The following is a 17999-nucleotide window of genomic DNA, read 5'->3' as shown; positions in this document are numbered from 1 at the left end:
GCACAAGCAAGGAAGATAACATTAAGCACAAACGATTAAGAAACAAACAAATCGGGAGAAACCCGAAAACAAAACATGACCAAAAGGCCCAGGCAAAGGACCACGGAGAAGCCTAGCAAAACTAAGTCCACCACCAAGGGAAGAACTCCACAGGAACGACCACATCCCCAACTGTGGGGCAAGGCACCAGTAGGCCATCATCACCAATAATTGTCAGAGACACCACAGGAAGGAAGGAGCAGGCCACACCCAACCAAAAAACACACATATAGAGAGCAGTGGAGCAAAAATAGGCCAAGCATCGGGAGAGCAAAGTGAGAAAAAAGGAGATCTGTTTCTGCTATTAATTGATTCTTACAATAAAAGAAGAGTGTGTATTTAGTTCAAATCAAATGCCCTGAAAAACTTGTCGGTTCTTATTGTACATCTTCAGAAAAAGGAAAACAAAAATGACACTGATGGCTCCAGTCTAGTACCAGGGTAAAGTTGAGTAAAAATTCCATCAGGTTTGGTTTTTCAACACATCCGGTTACTGACAGGCTGCTGGTGATTAAAGTTCTGATGATCAATAGGCAAAATGTTGCCTTGCCTCTGAAAGCCAATTCGATAAATAATTAGACAGAGAATTTTACACCTTCATCATCAGTTGAAGTTCCCTTAAAAATTGCAAGCTTTCCCTTATGTTCTAGTAATTTCAAAGCTCGCACTAGAATCGTCCGGTCTATTCCCTGAAGCTCTGTGGGAAAAATCAGAGAGTGAAATTGCAATCAGTAGCTTGTAATATTTACAAGAGTTTTGGATCATGAAATGTGTTAATGGATGCATATGGATTATGATACATGCTCTTATTACCTTTTCCAGATGGAGTTTGCAAACCATAAAAAATAAAAAAAGGCTTTGCTGAATTTGAATGACATAGATTCTTTCTAAATGAATGCTTGCAAGAAGTTAAAGCACCATCCATGGAAGCTTGATTTTTGGGGAATATGCAGTATATAGATACACCAGGAAAATCCAGAAGCCATGTAAAGATATGTATATTTACCTGTCCCTCGAGATTCAATTCCCGATCGTATTTCCTCAACTGTCATAACACTGTCCTCGAAGCCGTTATCTTTCACCTTAAAACATACACAAATATGTATCAGAAATTAATATTTAGAAGAAACCATGTAAAACTAAGAATTTATGACCAAATAGTTGAAGAACCAAGATTAACTCACAAAATTCACAATAATGTCAGCCCATTCTTGAATTCGGTGCCAAAGGATAAGGCAATTCCTACGTCCTTTATCCAACCATTCTGCACGCCCTGTTGCATCACAGACAAAAAAATTCAGAGCTTCCAATGAATTAAGGATGCTGAACTATATACACTTGTATTAGTTAACCAGCAGAACCAGTAAAGACCTTCTGCAACCAACGCCGAGAGGAATGCTTCCCTAGCTTCGTGACTGAGCGTGCCTGAAAAAGAGCAAAAAAGTTATCTTCATATATATGTACTACTCATGACCACAAACAAATGCACCATACAGTTTGAGAACTCTAATTAGATGGCTTAATCAGAACTTAAGAGAAACGGTTCTTACGTTCTATCACAGAATTTGAGAACAGAGGAAATTCTTCCTCAAGCCTAATTACGAATATCTTCTGAGTTCTGCAGTAATCCAGAATCAGTTCCTTCCAAAGTTGTATTTGCTTCTCGCGAGTCTCCCTCACTGGCTGCAAACTGCATATAAATCAATCCCAATCCTTGAAAAGCTCGTTAACAATTCAGGTGAAATAAAACAACAAAGATGGTGACAATGGTGAAACTTTTCTAGAGACAAGTTTTCAGCTCCACTTCCATATCATGTTCTGGTACACATTAAAGAGTAAGAAATATTAAGGCTCCGTCCGGAATATACTTTTTGTGTTATTATTATTATTATTATTTATCTATTGCATTTAGATCAATTCTTTATGAAAAAATCAAATAAGCAAAAGCATGAAACGAACGAGCCTAGCATGTAACGATGCAATTTGTTATAAGCAAGTATCCAACTTATCTTCACAGGTAAGGAACAATATTTTCCATGATGTTTCATAGAGAAGATTGAAGTAGATGTTGTCAACCGAAGAAATATTATATATATTGAAACATCGACATTCATCTGATTTGTTAGAGTGCTCACTATTAATTCCGGTTACCAAGGTTCAATCTCTAGTAACCTCAAATACTATATATATTATATGGAAACAGACGCCCATATATTCGAACTAAATTATCAAGCATACTTCACAGGTGAAGATCAATCTTCTTCATTTCATAAAATGAGCGACTAAAAGGAACAATAAGTCATTGAATGTTCTGCTAGAATGTGAATAAAGCAAAACACTGAAATGAAAAATCGAGGAGAATACGTGAAGTATGGAGGGTAATTGAAAAAGTGGGGAAGCTTAAAATCACCCAATTTCTGCATCTCTATCGGCGTTCCTTCTCAGTAGACGATGCTGCGTAAAAAAAAAATATCAGTAATTGAAAGGAAAATGAATGAGGTGAAAATTTAGCTGAATAACATTAACAAAACAAGTCATAACAATACAAAGGTTATCAACAAATCCATAACTAAGAAGACAAAGGTAAAATCAACAAACAAAGATAAAAGAAACAAGAAAAACAGAGAAGACCAATAGTGAAATCCACTAGATAAATTGAAAATTAGCAGCAAAATTATGAAAGGCGATTAGGAAGTAAGATATTTGATAACATAACATGGAGTTTCCTTAGAACAATCACATCACCTTGAAAGAATCTCATCTTATAAAAACTGCAAAACCACGGGCAAATACCCACTAATATACTAATAATTAAAAGCTTATTAATTACCTAAGAATGAAATAAACTGCTACTACTAATAAAAATAACAAAAAGATGCAGCTTATAAAGGATTCAAAGAAGCAACTTGATTTGCTTTTTGGATTCAAATAAATTCACAAATTTGAAGTTTCTAACAGTATGGGGTTCTCCAAAATTGGATATTGAAAAAAGTAAAAGGGAGAAATTATGCCTGATCGGAGAGAAAAAGTTTTCAGCTTTCAATTCCAAATTTCGGACTCTTTTGATTTTTTTTTTTTGCGAATGTCCTTTTCTTTATGTTCTTCGTACTTCTTAGCTCCGCGGCTTAACAAAATTGGTTAATTTCATCAAACATACCAATCTATTGCTTATATTCTAAATTAGTCTCTAAATTTTAAAATATTCTAATTGAGTCTTTAAAATATCTGTACTGTATCCATCTACAGTTTCCTCATCCTAAAAGTGTTAAATGTTACTTCCCACCATGATTTTCAGAATTAAATCAGATAAATTGGTTGAATTGAAAATTAATAGTCTAATTAATTTAATAAGTGATATATAATCAAAAATAGAGATAATCTTTTTAAATTCATAAAATTTAAGAATGAAAAAAAAAATTAAAGTTTAGAAATATCAAAGAAATTTTTTAAATTTATCTTTTAAAATAATTTGAAATTTTTAATTGTGTTTTGTTAATTTTTCTTTACTTTTTAGACTTTTTTCTTATTCTAATTTTTAATAGTTTTTAATATATTTTTATGAATATTTTTAATTATTTTTAATTTATTAATTTTAATTTTCTTCAAAGTGGTTGAACCATCATAGTTACAACTGATTTGGATATTGGTTTTGAGTTTTATAAATTAGTTTAAATTTAATTAGAATATATTTATAATACGTGGATCTAATTATTAATATGTATGTATTTATCGAATAGATAGCTCGGATATAATGTATTAGAAACATATAGTCTCAAATATCAATAAATTTATAAGGCTATGTATCTAAACTATCGATACAAATAGGTTAACACATGTTTATAATTTGAATATCGTATCTTAAATATGCTTTATATGATATTTGTGTGATGATTTAACTTACAAGTTAATGGTTAAGTTGGCAAAAGAACTTATTGACATTTGATAAGGTTAGAGGTCTGAACTAGCAATAGTTTATACATTGGGGTTTAAATTTTTTTAAGTTAGTGATGAAATTTTATTGAAAACTCTAAAATTCACGCTTAATTTGAGAATAATTGTCAAGTTTAAAGATTAATTTGGACAAAAAAAAGTTCAAACCTCAATACGAGGATACTTACTTAATCAACTAACTTAGACCAAACAAAAGTTCAGGCCTGTGTTTAGAGTTGTTGCCAAGTTTATAGTGATTTAATCTTATTTGATATAACACTAATACATTAAGGACTCAATTAGAACATATTGAAGTTTAGAAATCAATTTAGAATATGACTATATTTTGAGGATCTCTTATGAATTAACCCATAACAATACCACTCCTTTTAATTTTAATTTTGCCTCGAACAGTATCTACTTGTTTCTTCCATCACTCTTCAGGCTCTTCTGGAGAAAAAGAACCAAAAAAAAAAAAAAAAGCATTTCTCTTTTCTCTGTAGAAGATAGATACGTTAAAGGTACGCAAATTACACTCTGATATTTGAATTCATTAGCTTAAATTTGTGGGTTTATAGTTAAAGTTGGGATTTTTCTCTAATCTTAAACGAAATTTTGCTCCATTTGAGATTTGGGTTTTGTTTCTGAACTCTTTAAAAATGTTTCGAAATCATGATTTGGCTTTATTTTCTTACTGAATCAAAAGTTTTGACTAAAAAGTTTCTATGTCTTTCATTTTCTTTTCGATTTTCTAGTTACAAGAGAAAACGGCACTTATTCAAAAGGGGACTGATATTGAATCTGGGTTTAGATTTCTAAGCTTTTATATCTCATAGAACTTGAAATTCAGGCTATGGAAGGGTTGGAACAGTGGAAAGATCAATTAGAGCAGTTGAAGAGTCAATTGGAGCCATGGAAGAATCAGTTGGAGAAATGTTTGCATGAAGCCATTGAGTATTTGAATCAAATACCCCCTGTTCAATTATATGCTGCTATTGCTGTCTTGCTCATTTCTACCCTCTTGCTTTTGTCCAGTAAGTATAAATGTTGTTCGTATTATTTATCGAAGAATTAGTTTTTCATTAGTTTTTAGATTTTTTCCCTTAAAATCTTGGTTTGTATGCATTTTAGAATTTGAAATATTATTCTTTTAACCACAAAATAAGTTGTAATTATAACATTTTTTATCAAGAATATGTTTTTTATAATGTATGCAGTGAAATTGTATTGTTTTTATGATGTTAAAATAATGATTGTTTGATTCATTTAGTTGCTTAAATCATGATCATTTAGATTGAATATTGTAGAATCCTATTAGATTGCAATGGTGCCAAGGGCAATATCTTTATATGATTTCGCATTCTATTAAGTATTGTGTTTTGGGGCAGTATTCTGGATAAATTTGGTCGCTTATTGGAGTGTACACTTTGAGTTATATGTGCTTACATTTTGTGCATTCTTTGTCTTGCAGTTCGCTTGTTCAAACGCGCAAAATCTAATACCATTATACTCACTGGCCTTAGTGGAAGTGGTAAAACTGTTCTTTTCTATCAGGTATGAAATGCCATTACTTGGTTCATTGTGCATGTTTATTCCAATTTAAGCTAATTATCTTGTTGTGGTTGCCAATTGCCAAATATATGATATGCTACATAAGTGTGCATTTTGTTAGAAGGCATAGTGATGCAATGTTGTCATAACTTTCTTGAAATCGTTTGCATGTCAGCTTCGTGATGGTTCTGTGCATCAGGGTACCATTACATCTATGGAGCCAAATGAGAGCACTATCGTGCTAAATTCTGATAGTAATAAGGTAGTTGACCTTAATCCAGGTTTCTGAACTAGTTTTACTTTCTCGGTTTTCGTACTATCTATCTTACTTCATTCTCTTGTAGTCAATTTTACGTTTGGATCATTCTCTTAAATTGAACCGACTCTAACCATTCCTTTTTTATCTATTCTTGAAAGAAGCGTAAAAGCAAGCCTGTCCATATTGTTGATATACCCGGGCATTCTCGTCTGCGTCCCAAACTGGATGAGTTCTTACCTCGAGCAGCTGGCATTGTGTTTGTTGTTGATTCTTTGGAGTTCTTACCGAACTGCCGTTTAGCTTCAGAGTAAGAATAAGCTAGAAGGATGCACACACTTCACCTGCAAGTCTCTTCTTTCTCCGTTTTCCCCCACCCCATTTCTGATTACCGAAAAGGAATTGGATGCAATGTTGCTTGTAGGTATCTGTATGATATTCTGACTAAGGCCAGTGTGGTCAAGAAGAAAATTCCAGTTCTCATCTGCTGTAACAAAAACGATAAAGTGACTGCTCATACCAAGGAGTTCATCAGAAAGCAAATGGAAAAGGAAATGTATGACCCCGAGTACATTTGTCCTACATGTTTCTATTTTTCTTAAGCATTTTCTTTTGCAATATCCCTAATTAGATAACGTACTATTACTTTCAATAGATAGAAACTTACAAGGTCCTACTTACATAAACACGTGTATCTGTTCAATTCATTCTTCCTAATTTGTACTTAAATTTATCTACTTTTACCATTTTGTAGTGATAAACTGCGGGCATCGAGAAGTGCAATAACAGCAGCTGATATTTCAAATGACTTCACTCTGGGGGTACCTGAAGAACCATTTACATTCTCTCAGTGTAGAAACAAAGTTACGGTCGCAGAATCTTCTGGTTTAACTGGTGAGGTTGGTCAAGTAGAACAGTTTATCTGGGAATGTGTAAAGCCCTAGGCTAAATCAGTCTTCTTTCTTTTTTATTGTAAACCTGTTTAAAAAGCTGGTTTGATTATTTCATCTCGAACATTGACCGAGTTTAGGAAAATGAGTCTAGGAAAACTGGTGAATTAGTAAGAGAACTGCTGATTTGCAAAAGTGTTGTGATGAGAATTGTGATTAGGAAAATGATTATCATACTTTGTGTTAAATTATTTTATCAACTGCCAATATCTTTAACTGTATCTAAGCTCAGGAGAATCTCCTTCATGAATTAATTTCCATGCTCTCTAGATTTTAAGAACATGTTGAACAAACACTTCACACACACACTTGGCAAAACTTTGCCTTGATCTTTAGTCTAAATCCAATAACACAGGCTACAACACCATCACCATGCACTGTTCTTGGTTCCATTCATTAGATTGGTAGACTGTTGAAAGGTTAAAGCTATTCTTTTTCTGCATTTGTGGAAGTAATTACGATCTCTTATGATAATCCGATATTCATAGGTGATGGATATTTGTCTTGTTTGGCATATGATATGATAGTCATTTACATGGAGGTTCTTGTATGAGGAATTGGATTGTATTTTACCCTCTTTACTTAAAAAATGGGAAAAATAATCTTTGTACACTAGATTAAAGAGCAAATTGGTCATTCTGTTAAAATATTTATCCATTTTTACTGATATTTTGTGAACCAAGATAGTTTTGACAATAGAAATAGATAAGACTTTTAACAGTAAAAAATTGTTTTTTGATCAAAGAGCAAATTTGCTCTTTATCCATGTCAATTTGTTTTTTGATATAATGTAAGTATTAATTTGCTCATTATTTGAATAAATGAGGCAAAATACAACCTGACTCTTAGTTCAAGGTTCTCCATGGTTAATGGTTATAAGAGAACCTTGAGATGTATTTGTGTAAAGGGCAAATGCATTTGGATGTTCAGTAACTTCTTAACACTGCATTACAGTAATATATCACAATTTATAATTTATATAACTTTTCAGTGCGACATCAACAATCAGATATCACAATCTATAATTTATATGATAAACTTCTCGGTGTATCACAATTTATATAATATAACTTGTCAGAACAATAACAATTGGCGCAGCGGAACCCACAGGTCTCAGGATTTGAAACCTGGCTCTGATATGAGTTGCTTCCTTTGGCTCTAGTATGTATTTTTGCTTCCTTTGGTTCTAGTATATATTTTTTACTTTCCACTGCTCGCCTTTTGTAATCCTTTTTAATGTCACCACATTTGCCGTGCCATACGTATTGATGAAGCTGTTTTGCATTCAGAGCCAAGCTCAAATGCATGCACATGAATCTGATGGTGGTGAAAAGAACCTGCTTGGCTCAAGTACTGAAGCTCCAGCCATACTGCTTAGCAGTACATGAAAACCACAATATTCTTTTTTCAACAACAATCAAATTTCCATGTGGAAGATTACAAAGAAAAAAAGGATGATATCAGTAAGAAAACAATATTAATGATAAAATTAAGATATGGGGTATAAGAAAAAAGTGAATTTTTTATGACATCTTATACAATTTGATTTATCTCAACTTGAGAAACAAAGCTTGAAGTTGGACTGAAAATAGAACAAAACTGAACTGAGAATGGAGTTTGAGTTTTAAGTTTCATTTTCGAGTTTTCAAGGCCCATCATATCTTGCAATATTGACCAAACAACATGATCCATGGCAGATAAAAAAGAACATTCTAAAATGAAAATGCACTTTCTTATCATATGATCCACATGAAAGTGGTTCATATATCTGATTGTATGTAAATTAGAACTCCCAATACAAAGTTAAAAAAGAGAAGGAAACTAGCTATTCTCAAGTTTAACAAGTATCCTTAGGCATATATGCCACTGTAAATATCCAACAAATGACCAAACGTGAAAAAGAAAGTACAAAGGAGGGGACACTCCTTCCACAAGAATAGAAGAATTCCAGGATCAACTATCAACTAATATCCCCACATCACTTACACTTGTCTCTATCCTCATTGCTCACCATTAACTTCTCTCTTCTTTTTTTTTTTTTCCAATAACGAAATTGTTACAATGGGCAGAAAGGAACTTGAGGGGAGAAAAAATTCATGCTGCAACAAGATCAGGTGTTTCAGCCTCGATTGATAACCAAGCAGTTTGTACTTTGCCTACCCAATTATCCAACCTGTCACGTAAGGATTTGATCTGTGGAATTCCCAGAACTCTCGGCTGCACCCAGGAGACATGAACTGTACCCTCAACTTGATCAATTGTGCCCTCAATCAGATGAACCTGCAATTGTGATTCAAATGAAAGGTTATACAAGTAATCCATGCGATAGCTAGTGGTTGTAGACATAAATGCAATCAAATGCATGCAGTGATGCAAAAGCTCATATGAGAAGGAAAAGGAGAGGCTGGACTTGTACAAGATGCAACTTACAGACAAGCTCTTCATGAGAAGATGCTCAACATCCTCAATGGACAGTTTTGTTCGCTCAGCAATAACTTTTAACGGTATGGTTCGGTCTTCGGATGGGCGGCTGCATGGAAACATATTGTAGTTTAGCTTTTAACCATACATACAGATATCAGCAACATACAGAGGACACTGCAAACACACACCTGAAGATAATCTCCATTAAGCATAGAATATTGATTTTTCAGACAGCTTCTTCTCATTCTCAACCAAGGCTGGTTGAGCCCTCAATGCAGCACTGTGCACATGACACAATTCTTGATAGCGAGCTAGATCACCTGAGTTGAAGGCCTGGAGGATATGGTAAAGCCACTCAACCCTAGTCCCAAGAAGACTTGTTATCTGTAAAAGATGCGAAGGATGTCATCATCTCAAACATAACAAAAGTGTATATATGTATGTACATAGAATAAAGCAATGATAATCAGAAGGAACAAAACCTATAACACGAGTGGCATTTCAGATCGGCCCCCTGAAAGACAAATAAGCATGCAACTGCAATAGCATAAAAGAAAATAAAAAAAATGAAAAGAACCTGTAATCATATGGCACTTTCCAATCACTACTTAGGCTCCTTTGCACCTCTATGTATATCTAACCTCAACATCTCAGACTGGTCTTATCAGCCTTACTTTAGTGCAATTATTAAAGTCCATACTATAAACTGTCAACTGTACGTAATTACACAAAAAATGGTATTTCTTATCTGTTTGTTTACACATTTTAACATTTGAATCAACATCAAACCAAAGATGTTCATTCATACCAAATTGTCTACTACTAGACATCATGATTCCGTATGAGCAACCATTTTGTTTGTAGCATAAATAAATTTACTTCCATTCTAGGCATTGAAATGTTTCATTCCCTTGGAAAAAGTTCCAACTTTCAGGTTGAACCATGCCTACAAGTAAATCCACGAAGCTAATCGATTCTCAATGTTATGCATCTATATTCCTTGTGTTCCTACAATGGACAATCAACCACTACATCACAACATTTTAAATGGGTCTTCTACTGCTTCCAAAGTTATTGACATTCTTTATTTAACCAAAGCTTGATTAACAGCCTAAACCAGGTTAAAACTAAAATCAGATTTTAAATGAAAATAGCAATATCCTCAATGAACCATACTATCAGACAAATAGCATTATCAACCATTAAAGGTTAACTAATACATGCTTAACTTGTTAATGGCAAACAAGGATGAATAACATTTTGATTAAATAGAGGATCATGACATGAAACTATTCTGTCTGTAAAAATATTAAAAAAGAATATTCAGCTACAATCTATAGTGAAATTAGAAAGCTGGTCTTCTTACAATGGGATGCGCAAGCAGTTCTCCAAAGTTGTAGATGTTATCACCCAGAAGAGCAGAAAGGGACAGATCAAATGCCAAATCCTACATAATTTAAAGGATAACAATAAAATGAATTGAAGTCAAAGGATAAAAATATCTACTGGCCAAATAAAAGCATTAAACTTTCTTTAGTTTATTTATTTATCCATCTATTTTAATGACAGGAGTGTAAGGATAAGCACCACCCCAGCCTTCCAGCTGGAAGGCTGACTACTTAAGCACATCAGCTATACCGCAATCAGCATTAATTCCATACAGAGGTATGTCATTTTTATGGAGGTCTTATTGTCGATTATATACCTGGAAACTTGAGTCATCTTTGTTATTATAAAATTTAGATATTGAAAGGGACGTGGCATGAAAGAAAAGGCTGAACTAGTAATACAAAAATTTAGACTTCCAAGGCACTGCTGCGCATGAATTGGTTGATAAAATAATAATTTCTTGCAGGGACACTGAGGAACAACGAGTTTGTAACATCAAATCTTGATTAATGAGTAAAAATGATGAGCTCCTGTAGTATCACAAGAAAGTACAATTTCCCCGCCAGAGAACACATTAACCTATAAAAACATACCAGCTTAAAGGATTCTGACAGGGACGCCACAGATGTGTATGCAAGATAAAGGAGAGCACTTCTGTAGAAGTCAGCAAATTCTTGACGAAATTTATGGTATTGAGATGAAACCCAATAATAGCTAGCATATACAGAAGGATCTATGTCAGTCATACTGTCAAGAGTACTCTTTCCATCATCAAGAAGTTTCTTGCACTCCTTTTGGTCACCCTGCTCAAGCTTAAATTTGGCAATTTGCATCTTAATATAAATAATTGGCTCTTCTATGCGCTGCTCTTTAGTAGCCTGAAGCTTTTCGATCACACCTTCAAGATAACTAGTAGAAGCTTCTTTGTCAGAATACTGCCGAGAAACTATAACAGCAAAATGTGCAAGCTTGAGAAGATTAATCTTGGTCTCAAAGTCAGTGATAAAATTATGATACAACTGTATCAGTGCATCTCCAGCCTGAAAATTAAGAGAAACAAGTTATAGGAAGTATAATCTTCTAGCCAAAATCTAGCTCGTCGGGTACACTTGGTTCTTTGCTACCACACTTATTTATCTATGCATGAACGTATATAAACACAAAGCCTTTTCTTCAACAATGAAAACCATTAACTGAACCACACTCCAGATTAATTATCCAAATAAGACGTACTAAATGACCCAATAGACCAATAGGAAATCATGATAAAATTCAACATGTAACACGAAAAAACAAGAGGGATGAGAGAGTGTAACATAAGCTTGCCTCCCAAAATTTTCCTGTCTACAATTAAGAATTCTAAAATAAGATGTCAAAGCTAGAAGCTAATGTTTCATATATCATATGATTTGACAAAGATATAACATAGTCTTGCTCCTTAAACTTTCCATTCTGCAATTAAGTAAACAATTTTTTCTAAAAGCAAACATATAAAGCCTTAGAAACTAATATTTAGCTAACTTCCTGCATTGCAGCTCATGCAGAACAGAATATTTCCTCTAAAAAGTTTTACAAGTCAGCAACAATTTCCATGCTTCGGCATCTTCTATTTAAAAAAAAATTACAATCAACAGGTAGAAGGGAAAATTCAACTGAAACTACTTTCTCGAATCATCTTTGAGTTATCGAAAATCAAAATGATAAGCATTTTTATAATTTCTCTTCAATTTAAAACTAAAAAGAAAAGAAAATGATCCAAATGGAACCCCAGTTCTAAACCAAAATCCTAATTCCTCAAACTCAATTAGGGAAAAAACAACTCCATTCAAAAACTTTAATATAGAAGAGATCTAAAAAACCCTAAACCAAAAAAAAAAGAGAGAGAGAGAAACCTGAAAGACGGTGAGAGCAACGAACTGTTCAAGCTTGAGAGTGAGCTGATGCCAAAGCTTCTTCTGATACAGATCTGCTAGAGAACTATACCAGTCGGCTAGCTCTGGATGCTCATTTCGAAGAGATTCCAGGTATTGCAAGGCCGCCATGGATCCCGATTCCACTACACAGTCGAAGAGAAGCTGAAGCGTAAAGAGGGTTTTTTTTTTTTTTCAATTTTGGTTTTTTTCTATTATTTATTGAACTCTGAAAAAAATGATGTTTTGCGTGTCTTGTGCCCAAAGAAAAGAATAACGGAACCCGAAAAAGGCAAAAGATATCGGGCCGGGCATGTTGTGTTGTACTAAAAAGTAAAGTGGGTCGGGTTACGCAACGAATTTGGTTCATTGTGCTACTCTTTGTATTTTCTCCCTATTTAAAAATTTGAATAAATTAATATTTGTATATTACATCAAAAGATAGTTTAATTTTTTTTGTTAAAATTTTTATTTATTTTCACTTTTTAAAAAATTATTCTTATACTTAAAAAACAAACAAACTAACCTATTACATTGGATCAAAGAGCAAGTCAATAATTTTATTAAAATTTTTATCTATTTTTATTTTAAAATCGATTCTTAAATAACATATGGTAAGCGTGGCATGTCATGTATTAATATTTGGTTATCTCGTCAACCAGATTAATTTTTAATAGTATAAATTAATGAAATTTTTAATATAAAAGATTAATTTGCTCTTTGATCTAATGTATAAAAATTATTTTACCCATTTTTTTAGTTAAGAAGACACAATGCAATCTGACATTTAGTATAACTACTTTCATGGTACTTTTATTTATTGTAATTAGACAACAAATATTTTTATTTAATTCTAATTATAAAAACATATAATATAAATTTTTATTTTTATTTTTTTGGCAAGTAAAATTATATTTTTATTATTTTTCAAATGAGTCATTTGGACATGTGAGCTTGGAATTTAAAAAAATATGTTATTTATTATATTAATATTAGTGATTTATTTTGTTTTATATACACCATAAAAGATTATACATTTAAACATTTTAATTGCATTAAAATTTCTTTCAACATGATAATGTATTGCAAGTTTTTCTTTCATTACCATGAAAATGTTTATTTTTATTTTTATAAAGATTTAATTCGTATGATTACGAGCCAATCAAAATAATTAATGACATGCAAAATTTTCATCGTTATGCTTTATGTATGTCATTTAGTTGGACAATTACATTTTATTCTAAAAAAAAATTATAATTTAAATTTTTTATAGACATAAAATAGTTAAAATTATATTTAAGTAGAAATGAAAAGATGGATTTAAATTTAGATGTGATTTATGAGATATACAGTGGGTAACATTTCCATGATGTATATATAGTTTGATGTTTATAGATGACATGCAAATTATTCCAATGAAGTTGAAGTAGCATTGTAGCAGCATGCTTTTAGATCCCAGATGCAGTACATTCTTCAAGGAGCTTTAGTAAATTATGTTCCGGAGCACTTAGAGACGGTAAGATCATACGATTTGAGGTCGGCCGAGGTTTGGTTCCGACAGTAGCTTCAGATTCGGATTGAGATTGAAGGGTGCCTCCATCTTGCATAACCGGCAAGTCGGCTCTCCTCCGTACGCTAGCTGATACACGCTCCTTCCATATTCTTCCGTCCTAATCAAGACAGTATATTATATATGTAATGCAAAGCATATATCCATGAATTTTTATGGGTAAAACTACATGGAATCTATTATAATTAGACAGTAAAAATGAATGGAATGTTTAACAAAAATAATCAAGAATTAATTTATTCATTTTTTAAGTAAAAGAAGACAAAATAGAATCAAATTTCTAATACAAATTCCTCTAGGTAGTTTGGTTTATAGAATAGTGAACTTACATGGTGAGATTATCACATAATCATGGCCAGCTATACTAATAGGTACTCAAGCCAACAAGACAAGTCTCCGGAGCTTACATTTAGAATTGAAGGCTCAGGCAATGGGCATTGAATCGGCTGGTCGTTGTCCAAAGGTTCAATTGGATGTTCTACCGGTTTAAACTCGACCGCTACTTCGATTCCATGAGCAGTAGTAGGGGCAGCAGTGGCCGCTGCTACTGTTGCAACATCCGAAATTGGAGGCACCACTTCCCGTTCCACCTGAACCACAAGTGAGGCAATTCATTAGTCGTGTTATGCAAACTAAAATCCAGGTACGACATTAAAGGGGTTGGAAGTTGCCTCAGCCTAAAATTTATGAAATTTTAAGTTACTACATAATTTTTAATAAATTTTTTATTTAATCCAAAAGAATAAAGCAAAAGAAAATAGAAGTAACGTTAGCCTAACAGGCATTGAATTAAATGGCGAAAGAGCCAAAACAATCCAAAAGCAGATTCTATGAAATAAAACAGATTATTAATTAGGAGATCTGGGTTTAGCTTATATTGGTGATTTTTATGAAATAAATCCCAAAACCAAAGCAACTAAAGGACTAATTCGTATAAAAAAATGGTCAAAAGCACATTAAGGAAACATTCAAGCAAGTATAACAACTAAAGAAACAGACAGATCACAAGATTAATGCAAAACAAGACACAAAAGAAGAAATAAAAAATAATGATTTAGATTTTCTTACAAGAGCGCTCTGGGATCGTCGATGACCAGCTTTGCCAACAGAAAATCTAGGAAAAAGACCAACCATGTTGTTGTCTATTTCCCAGCTATGGGAAACTCTATTTCAGACAAAAGGGTCCTCAGATCTTAGATTCGTTGAAAGCCAAGAATAAAAAAGTCAACTGAGAACCAGAGTTATATGCTGCAATAACAAATGGTGATGATGTTACAGATTCTGTGAAGAGACAAGCATAAAAGGACAGAGAAGATGATAAGAGTGGGGCAACTTTAGGTTAGTGTTGGCTTTAGTTTAAGCTTGCTTTGCGTAATGGGTGTTTTTTGTGTCTGATAAGATTAGATTCTCGTTATCTTTTTTTTTCTTACCATTTGCTTTTGTTAGTGTAATAAATAATATTTAACTAGAAACATGGGAATCAGTAGAGAAAAGGGTGATAATGGAGAGAAAAGAAAAGGACATTTGGAGTGGACAGAATCAATCGTAAGAGTGTAGTTGACAGCACAGAGGCAGGCAACAAGCATTTGTCCCAAGCCACACCTATCTAGGTGGATATTTCAGTTTCCTTTTTTTTTTTCTAAAATGATTTTAAATTAAATTAATATACTTAAAAATAGAGGTCTTAATAAGTCGGATCAAATCTAGATACGATATTAACATGTTTTATATTTATTTAAGTTTACTTATATTTATAAAAGAATAACTCAAACTCATCTATTCATTTGAACATTAACGTTTATTATTTGTTTCTATATTTCTTTTTTACACTCATCACAAAATTGGTCATCAAAAGTAGATATTTGAATATAATTGATCGTAATTACTCTGACAGTGATTATAACTTCTTATAATTTGGATCTAACGATTAAATATTCGAATATGAGATATTACAAAAGTCCTTTCTATAACAATTTTCTCTTTTATTCGAACTTTCTTTGCAAACATCGTCTTCAAATCCCATGTCAAGCCAACATCTTTATTCTTTTAACATATCTTTACTCTTTCTCTATGTATCCTTAATTTATTCCATCCCTCAAATTTTGTTTTAGGATATTTTTGGACAACACATAATAATTTAATGAAAATACAATTACTAGGGTAATAATTACATTCTCATGTAATTACAAAGAATTATAATTCTTTAGACGTGTTTGGCTGATAAATTTGACCGTACAAATTGTAATTATATAGTTAAATAATTTATATTTTTAAAAATATTAATTACTATAAAAATTATTAGTATGATAAAAATTCTAAGCGAGTAACAAAAATTAAAATCAAATCATCATATATATTATATTAGTCTAAAAAAGTAGTTGATAATATGATTACTAAAAAATAAGAAAAATAAACATCATATATAATTTTATCTAATTATTCTAGTACATATTTGTTGTGTTATTCGCTCTTTAATATTTAACATATACTCATTATCATCATTTGTTGGTCATTGATCGAGTTCATCATCATCATCTAAATTTGAATTTGTATCCTTATGATTATCAATATCTTCTTTCATGTAGTTTTTAAAGTATAAATTATCTTAATTCCACTTTTGATTTAAATTATGAAGTATACAACAAGCTTCTACGATCTGACCTTATTTTTTTACACTATATTAAGGGCTAGTTTAACAATATTTTTGAAAAGTGATTTTGAAAAATATTGTAGAAAAGTACTTTTGAAAAATTTGGTTTAATATTTAAGTGTTTAGCATTGCTGTCAAAAAGTACTTTTGAAAAATAAAATGTCAATTTTAGACATGTTATTGTCAAGTAACAAATATGCATTTAAATTAATTAATATTATTATATTTTAGTAAGAATATAAAAAAATTATTATAAATATTTTAATATATGAAATATAAATTTTAAATATTTTTAAGCAATAAACATTAATTATTTATAAAATTTAATTAAAATATAGAAACTATATTTTAAATATTTAAATATAACCATTAAATATTTGTAATTAGATATTAATATATTTTTATTATTTTAAAAAATATTTTTTTATTTTTAATTAATGATTCTAACACATTTATAATTAATCACCAAGAAAAAAAACGGAAAGTACTATGTTATTAGAGGGTTGAAAAATTAATTAAGCACTAAAAGTACTTTTGGAAAAGGAAAAGCTAAAAATTTTAACTTTTCCTTTTCATAAGTGCTTTTAAAAAGCCAAAAATTTCAGTAAAAAGCGGCTTATTTAGTAAAACTTTTGGAGCCAAAAGTGTTTTTGAAGCCAAAAGTATTTTTTTAAGCACTACTAAACAAGCCATAAAGTGATGTTAATATGAGAAATATTTTTTAAGAACCATAAATGTCTTATCAATCATATTTCAAAATCTTAAATGTCTCAAATTAAAGAGTTTTCAAGCTATTTATGGTGATTGTGTCTTCTCTCAAATGGTATCATATCCTAAGAAATTTTTTTTTATTTTGCATAATTAGCATCAAACTTAAAATATTTGAGTTTACAATCCAAATAATTTTTAGCTTTAATTATAAAAAATCTTATAATATTTTTTATAATAAACTTTTTTATCATAAAATAATATAGTTTTCTAGAATTTATGATATAATTTTTTCCGCTATAACTATCCTAAGCACTCATACATGTTCATATATACTTAAAATATAAATTTTATAACTTGTATAAAAGTAAATTTTTAAAATTGGATTTGGGTGTAATTCTTATTCTCCTCTTAAGAATTGAAAAGTGTAATTGGAGGCTCTAATTACGCTCAATTCAGCGAGACTCACCAATTACAATAGTTACCTAAACATGTTAATTATTTGTATGTAATTACACCCAAATTTAATGATTAAGTAGGTTGATATTTATTCTAATAAAAGTTAAAAAGAGGCATGTTTTTGAATGGTTTTAACTTTAATAATCAAAATTGTTTTTAAAAG

At 31.5% G+C, this 17999-nt stretch overlaps 3 protein-coding genes and 1 pseudogene across 10 annotated transcripts; 1 reads left to right on the top strand and 3 right to left on the bottom strand.

Annotated features, from left to right (window-relative positions):
- Nucleotides 1-315: 315 nt before the first annotated feature.
- On the bottom strand, nucleotides 316-3182 carry LOC107938570 (vacuolar protein sorting-associated protein 25). Of its 2 annotated transcripts, none has more exons than XM_016871769.2 (7): nucleotides 3051-3182; nucleotides 2404-2493; nucleotides 1590-1729; nucleotides 1411-1464; nucleotides 1224-1312; nucleotides 1046-1121; nucleotides 316-736 (listed from the first exon to the last, which is right to left on the bottom strand). In XM_016871769.2, the coding sequence occupies exons 2-7, from the start codon at nucleotides 2460-2462 to the stop codon at nucleotides 615-617; spliced, it is 540 nt and encodes a 179-aa protein (XP_016727258.2). In that variant the 5' UTR covers nucleotides 2463-2493; nucleotides 3051-3182; the 3' UTR covers nucleotides 316-614. The 2 variants fall into 2 exon arrangements, with proteins under 2 accessions (XP_016727258.2, XP_040960340.1); XM_041104406.1 differs by having other exon boundaries at nucleotides 2870-3103.
- Nucleotides 3183-4372: 1190 nt separating this feature from the next.
- On the top strand, nucleotides 4373-6947 carry LOC107938551 (signal recognition particle receptor subunit beta). 6 transcript variants are annotated; one of them, XM_016871748.2, is made up of 7 exons: nucleotides 4373-4490; nucleotides 4820-5003; nucleotides 5441-5523; nucleotides 5696-5782; nucleotides 5938-6086; nucleotides 6201-6332; nucleotides 6531-6947. In XM_016871748.2, exons 2-7 carry the CDS (start codon nucleotides 4823-4825, stop codon nucleotides 6718-6720), a joined length of 822 nt encoding a protein of 273 aa, XP_016727237.2. In that variant the 5' UTR covers nucleotides 4373-4490; nucleotides 4820-4822; the 3' UTR covers nucleotides 6721-6947. The 6 variants fall into 6 exon arrangements, with proteins under 6 accessions (XP_016727237.2, XP_016727241.2, XP_016727240.2 ...); XM_016871752.2 differs by having other exon boundaries at nucleotides 4384-4490; nucleotides 5720-5782; nucleotides 5941-6086; XM_016871751.2 differs by having other exon boundaries at nucleotides 4384-4490; nucleotides 5720-5782.
- A 1582-nt stretch (nucleotides 6948-8529) lies between these two features.
- Nucleotides 8530-12687, bottom strand: LOC121223218 (26S proteasome non-ATPase regulatory subunit 13 homolog A-like; annotated as a pseudogene). The gene is made up of 6 exons (XR_005920577.1): nucleotides 12432-12687; nucleotides 11133-11579; nucleotides 10517-10597; nucleotides 9339-9534; nucleotides 9157-9256; nucleotides 8530-9006 (listed from the first exon to the last, which is right to left on the bottom strand). The product of XR_005920577.1 is annotated as a 26S proteasome non-ATPase regulatory subunit 13 homolog A-like (transcript).
- A 1077-nt stretch (nucleotides 12688-13764) lies between these two features.
- On the bottom strand, nucleotides 13765-15612 carry LOC121223222 (uncharacterized). Its single transcript, XM_041104352.1, has 3 exons — nucleotides 15088-15612; nucleotides 14427-14609; nucleotides 13765-14119 (listed from the first exon to the last, which is right to left on the bottom strand). The coding sequence occupies exons 1-3, from the start codon at nucleotides 15151-15153 to the stop codon at nucleotides 13898-13900; spliced, it is 471 nt and encodes a 156-aa protein (XP_040960286.1). The 5' UTR covers nucleotides 15154-15612; the 3' UTR covers nucleotides 13765-13897.
- Nucleotides 15613-17999: the final 2387 nt, after the last annotated feature.

Source organism: Gossypium hirsutum, chromosome A03, assembly GCF_007990345.1.
Source record: "Gossypium hirsutum isolate 1008001.06 chromosome A03, Gossypium_hirsutum_v2.1, whole genome shotgun sequence".
NCBI classification, from domain to species: Eukaryota; Viridiplantae; Streptophyta; class Magnoliopsida; order Malvales; family Malvaceae; genus Gossypium; species Gossypium hirsutum.
This window is presented reverse-complemented; position numbering and strand designations above follow the sequence as displayed.